Source organism: Erigeron canadensis, chromosome 8, assembly GCF_010389155.1.
Source record: "Erigeron canadensis isolate Cc75 chromosome 8, C_canadensis_v1, whole genome shotgun sequence".
NCBI lineage: Eukaryota > Viridiplantae > Streptophyta > Magnoliopsida > Asterales > Asteraceae > Erigeron > Erigeron canadensis.
Genome location: NC_057768.1, coordinates 49,713,464 through 49,720,143, shown reverse-complemented (window position 1 = coordinate 49,720,143; position 6,680 = coordinate 49,713,464). Strand labels below are relative to the sequence as shown.

Here is a 6,680-nt window from a genome sequence, read left to right as displayed (position 1 = left end):
TTTAGGAACTAGGCAACACGAGGACTAGGAATCGCCCTCTAGATACCTCATTTCTTGACCCCATCGCCCCCATTTGTTCTATATGTCAACGTCCTAATCTTAGCTCATCCAGTCACATGATTTTGGAATTATTGTCTCATGTAAATCTTGCATCATTAATTTGTTATCACGACTACTTTCTTTTCTCAACCCCAATATTCGGAAATAATTTTCTTGTACTTTTTGTTGATAAAAAGTTAATAAAAAAGAAAAGAAAGTTCCGCAAAAAAATAAACACCATCAAAATCAATTTCTATAATAAACATTCACATATATGCTTTAAAGTTACGATATGAGGGTTGAGTATATAAAGTTGTCATGTACCCAAGCTTCGATGGAGGGTTGAGTATATAAAGTTGTCATGTACCCAAGCTTCGATGGAGACATTTCACATCTTCAATCATTTATTTATTATACAATAAAAATTATAAAGTAAGTAGGTATGACATGCTTTTTCAACACCTTGTTGTAATTTATTTGACGGATATTGGACAAGCAAGAAGAGGCGTAGACCTTAAAAGTGTAATTCCAAAAATGTCACTCATGTCCATCTCTTCTTTTGGGTGAGGGAGTGTCCAGTCAAAGTGATACACAAATGATGCCACCATTAAACTCACAACCCTATGAGCCAAAGGTATCCCAGGACACATCCTCCGACCAGATCCGAATGGTAGAAACTCAAAATGTTGGCCCTTGTAATCCAATTGATCCTTACCCATGAACCTCTCTGGGTTAAACATTAACGGGTCTTTCCAGTACCGGGCGTCCCGTGCTATGGCCCATGCGTTCACCAATATTTGGGTGTTTTTTGGTACGGTGTATTTACCGAGTTCAACTTTAGTTTCGGTTTTGTGAGGCACTAACAGAGGCACAGATAAGTGGAGTCGCATCGTTTCTTTGATCACCGCGTTCAAATAAGGTAAATCTAGGATTTTTTCTTCTTGGATTTTCCCATTTTCTCCAACAATCTTGGAGACTTCTTCACGGAGCCTCGAAAACATGTCAGGGTTAAGCAACAGTTCTGTCATTGCCCATTCCGTTGTATTTGAGCTTGTTTCTGTCCCCGCTAAAAATAGATCCTGTCATTTGTTAAAAAGTAAATGATGATAAATCTCCAATACATATATACATATATCTTCTAATTAATAACCCTCCTAGATCTCTATTTTAATTGCTTTCAACTAATTAATCTTCTGTTAGTTGTATTTGCCCATTCTGTTTGTTGTCCTCTCGCTCAAAATATCATTCTGACTATCAATAAAACTTTGAGTGGTTGACACCAGATTGGGATTTGGAACAAACGATGCACCTAAGGCGTATAATTGGGTGTCGGCATTATATTTTTGTTAGAATTAGATATATATTTAAAAATAAATTTTTCTATAAATTGTCACTGAGTTGCATAATAATTCCAACAAGGAGAGGCCTTTCCAACAATCACTTTCTTAGTTTCTTTCATGTCATTTATAAGTCCTCTATAATTGTCATACAAAAGTCCTTGGAAAAAAATGAGGAAATACTTTATATTATTGATATTACATGTGTTCGACATTTTTCATTAATATATATATATATGTTTTAAACTAGATGTTGAGTTAATTGATTATTTACATAAATTATTATAACTTCTGGTCGCAGAAAACGTCTAATACGGGCAAAAGATATATAATACTAAAAATAAATAAAACACGATATATAGTGAAAATGTATGACTACAACGGTTTCTCATGGAGGCATGTAATGTAACATGTCACTAGATTCAATATATATGCTTTAGTCAAGATGGAAAGAACGGGGAAACTTTGAACTCGACTATTCAAAGGTCGTGTTAGTTACATATAAGAAAGAGAAACATACCTCCTATCCTAATATATGTAAGAGACTACATCATACATGTGATATACGTCTAAAATTAAACACGACGATTTTCTTCATTTATACCGTGTTTTATTACAACAACACCATCATCAAATATTCAATTTTACATATATGGATGGACGATATTTGAGAATTACCCATTTTCATCATCCTTTATTTACTTCACTTTTGGTTTTGTTAAAGAAACGATGATAGTAGCTCCGCGATGGAGCGAGACAAATGATTTTATATCATTATAATTTTGTTTCATCCATATTTGATTTTTCTGTAATGGTTGTCAAGATTTGTGTAAAAAAATAGAAGAAAACGTACATGGTCACTTGCTTTTTCTTGTAATATAATAATCAAAATGATGAAGCTCAACCCACAAATGAGGACATGAGCCCGTTAGAAGGGCTTTTAAGAGTTGAGGGGTATCGGGTTGCGTTAGAATGTGTTGTAAAAACCAGTTTAGTTTGATTAATACTGATTGGCTAGTTCAATTGGAGCCTGATTTTTAGTTAGACCTAAAACCATCTTAATTTATATCTCAACTTAACGTATTATTCATTAAAAAACTAATATCTCTCTATTATATTTATCCAACCCAACTAAATTAAATTTTTACACTTTCATTAACAACCCAACCAAACAATTTTTTAATAAAAAAAGATCTTTTATTATTTAATATTTCTTTTATTTAAAAGTAATTAAAATATCTTTTATAACTATATTTCTTTTACTTAAAATATATGATCTTAACAAGAACATAGATACAGCTATATATAGTTTTAGTCTTACAAAATAAAAGCAAAAATATAACTACTACCATCACTAACTATAAATGTCATCTTCACTCTTAATTATATATCGCAAGTGATAAGTAATAACTACGGGTTTAGTAATATTAATTGGGTTTTGTTAGTGATAGCCCTTAGGGTTGTCAGTAAAAACCAATTGGGTGCATTAAAATTTGTACCTTGCTGTCAGAAAAATCAGGGGGCGGTTTTTAATATATAATGTACAACTTTTTAAGCATGTAATATGTTGTTAGTGACAGCCCTTAGGGCTGTCATTATCATTTTCCATATTAATATTAATAAATAATAATATAATAACAATGTATATATGGCAACATAAACATAAACATATGAAATATATTAGAGTAATTTAAAGAGTCAACTATTAGTCGGGTAACCGAAGTACCGAACACGTTGGGGGTTTTTGAAAGAATATTAATGGACCCAGCCCACTAATGAAATTTTAACAGCAACTGGGATGGCCTAATAAATGTTTAAATTGACATGTTTCTCCGGTTAAATTAGTTTTTTGATTATTTTTTTACGGCGATTTGTGTACTGATGTCATTTTGAACCGTTTGTGAAGTCTAGAACAAATAAAATATATAAATATTTTTTTATAATTACTATTTACCGCTCACTCGCTCAGTGGTATAATAACCTAAAGAATATTTTTCCCGGGTTTGCTAAAGAATTATATTTAAGATGCATAAATAAATGGTGAGCTTTTAATATGAAATATGAAAGTTTTTTTTATGTTAAATATATCCCTTTTCTTTTAATTGTAACCATTTTGTATTATTTTTACAGGAATGCACGTTTGATTAGGTAGTCAACACCAACTAGTTGGACGCACTTTTTTTGAGATCCAATCGACTAAATCAATTAAAAAACCGATTTTAAAAATATTGATATCAGGATTCAGGATAATAATAATTGGTGAACATTTATAGGCAAGAGTATCCCACCTAATTAAGCATATATAGCTGATCGAGCCTATTTTTAGTTAATTTACCCGTCATATTTTTTTAAAATGTGTGGATCGCAACAAGGATCTAGCTTTTGTCTTAACCTAGTAGGAGGAGAAACTTCCTACAGGAGTCACTCCCAACTAAACTGCTAGAAGGCACGACATTTAATTGGGATAAAATCCTGGCCTCTCTGTAGAACTCAAACCTACCTTACTGGAGGACTTTTATATGAAATTCCTTTTTAAGTGTCCTTTCTATGTCTCGAACTTGAAACCTCTAGCATATAAAGCTGGTGCTCAACGGAAGTACAATTTACCCGTCATTTAATTTGGAACAATCCTTGTCATCTTAAAAAAGGTTGGAAAGAAAAAAAGGAAAAACGTACCACAAGTAGTGTTTTGATATGTATGAGATTGAAGTCGGTATCATTGTTCTCAGAGTAATCCAAGAGGGAATCCAACATATCCCCAAACCTCTCCACCTGCTTTCGATGCTTCAACCTCTCCTTTATGAACCCTTCCGTCACCTCATCGAACCAATCGTACGCCGCCTTCGCCTGTCGTCGTATGTTTTGCGGGTCCAACGGCTTCAACACTGGAAATATGTCGGCTATGTTGAACTTGCCGTCCACCTCCATCAGCGTCTTGACCGCCGTCTTAAACCCCCCGATGTCATCAGATTCGTAGCTGGTCACGTTTTGTGACAAGCACGTGTTGGACATCTGGTTGAGGGCGACCGCGAACGCCAGCTTCCCGATGTCCACGGACGCCTTCTTCTTGCCGGACTCCTCCAGGAACTCCAACATCCCGTCCACCACCTTCTCACGAAGGTCACGAAGGGTGTCCAGTTTGTGTTGGTGGGTGAGGAAGGTGTTGAGGGCCTTTCTGATGGTACGCCACTCGTCGTTTGGCGGGATCCATAGGACCGCCGCCTCATGGTTGTCCAGCGCGGTCACCGCGTCCGGTACAATGCGCCCCGAGCAAGCCTCGTCTTTGCGTTGGAGGATCTCTCTGGCCGCATCCGGGGTGGACGCCACCACGCTGGTGATGCTGCCGAGGCGGATGGTCATAAGGGGGCCGTGCTTTTGGGAGAGCTTGGCAAGGGACTCGTGTGGTTTTGGACCGAGGTCAAGAAGGTTCCCAATGATGGGAAGTCCGGCGGGGCCTGGTGGCATTTTCCGTTTCCGGTGGAGATCGAAGCCATGATAGAGAAAGATGCTGAAAACAATGGAAGATAGAATAAGAAATAGAAGCTCCATGATATTTTCCTCTGGGTTCTGTTTTTCTTTTGGGAGTAAAAACTACATGTGACGGGTGTCTTATTTATAAGACCATCAACGTATTCCTGTATTTCACTACAAATACTTAGACTTTTTATAACATTCGGTCGGTATCCATGTCAGAAAAACTTCATCGTATAATGGTGAAACCTTGCACTATTCTAGACAACGAGACATTGACCATGGGCCGTTACAAGTATTCGGAGGAAAAAAACTCCAAAATTTGTCATTCCTAAGGATCGAACTCAAGACTTTGGATAAAATCTGAGATGCTTCTAACCAGTTGGACTAGTCATCATTGCAAAACAACAAAAACATGTAAAATAAAAACATAACATTAATGGTATCATTATCGTTTATAATACTTAATAGATTTTAATATGATATTATCAATATTTAATCTTTATACATTCAACTCATAAAAGCTTTTAAGTTTAATTTAAAGATATACGTAAAAGCTAACAATTCAAATCTTAAGAATGTTAGCAAATTAAAATCAAAATAATATGTTTAATGAACATTAGAAGCATATATTTGCCTTTTTTTTTGCAAAGTACATGGATAATATATTACTATATGTACATTGATATATATATATATATATATTGATATATATTACTGTTTGTAAAGATTATATAAAATAAAATATTGATTAAATGTTGTAACGTATTTAATTTTAAGGTAGATTTTATTATGGCTATGTTTGGCGAGAGCTTTTCAAGAACTTTTGGGGAGCTTTAGCTTTTAATTTTGAACAAAAAGCTCCTCTTGTGTTAAAAGCTTTGTTTGGATGCAACTAGCTTTAGCTTTTATTTGAAAGAAAAAGCTCCAAAATGAAACGCTTCTTGAAGTAGCGTTTCAGGAGCTTTAGCTTTTCGATGAAGCTTTTTGTTATTAAAAGTACACAAATTTATCTTAAAGTTGCAGCTACAGCTACCATACCAAACAACTTTAAAAAGTAAAAGCTCTAGCTAACAACTTTGCTTAAAAGCTACAGCTTACAGCTCCAACTAAAAGCTACAGCTACTAGCTACAACTACTTTTGTCAAACATACTCTATTAGTTGGACATTATGCTCATTGTATGTGGTGAACTTTTGATGCATGTGCATTGTATGTATTTGGGTATATGTAGCAACCATATAAACTGTCGATTGTAAGTTTTTGATTAGTGGGTACATATAATGCACAAGATTTGAAAATTCATTGCATACAATGAACACAACTTTAGTTTTGTCACGCTATAGACATTCGTTTATAGTTAGTTACATTCACAGATACTAAACCCTTTTGATATTGGATTAAAGTGTAAATTTGTGATAAAAATAAAAATAAAAATGTAAATTAGTTTAGACATGTGCTTGATTTAATTTTAATTAATTTAGATAGATAAATCAAAAGTTGTTTTGATTATATGTTAAAATTTAAATTAAAATAAAATTAATATTAATATATATTATATATGTAGTTATAGTATTACGGTAGGATAAATTTTATTGATAAGCTTTAGTTATATTAGGATAAAGACTAATTATAAATCATAACACAAAGTTGGCGTTATTTTAATTATTGAATAGATATCGAATAGATTTAAATATTTATCATTATATTTATCTTTAGGTTATAGGTGGTCAAGAAGGTGTAAATATCTTTATTTATATATAATAAAGATAAAGAAGTATTGTTTTTTAAAAGCATTTTAAGAAAAATTATGATGTGTCAAGATCGCATATTT

General features: G+C 33.6%; 1 protein-coding gene across 1 annotated transcript; it reads right to left on the bottom strand.

The window, feature by feature from the left end:
• Positions 1–270: 270 nt before the first annotated feature.
• On the bottom strand, positions 271–4,951 carry LOC122578855 (geraniol 8-hydroxylase-like). Its single transcript, XM_043750903.1, has 2 exons — positions 4,053–4,951; positions 271–1,118 (listed from the first exon to the last, which is right to left on the bottom strand). The coding sequence occupies exons 1-2, from the start codon at positions 4,923–4,925 to the stop codon at positions 513–515; spliced, it is 1,479 nt and encodes a 492-aa protein (XP_043606838.1). The 5' UTR covers positions 4,926–4,951; the 3' UTR covers positions 271–512.
• Between the last annotated feature and the right edge of the window lie 1,729 nt (positions 4,952–6,680).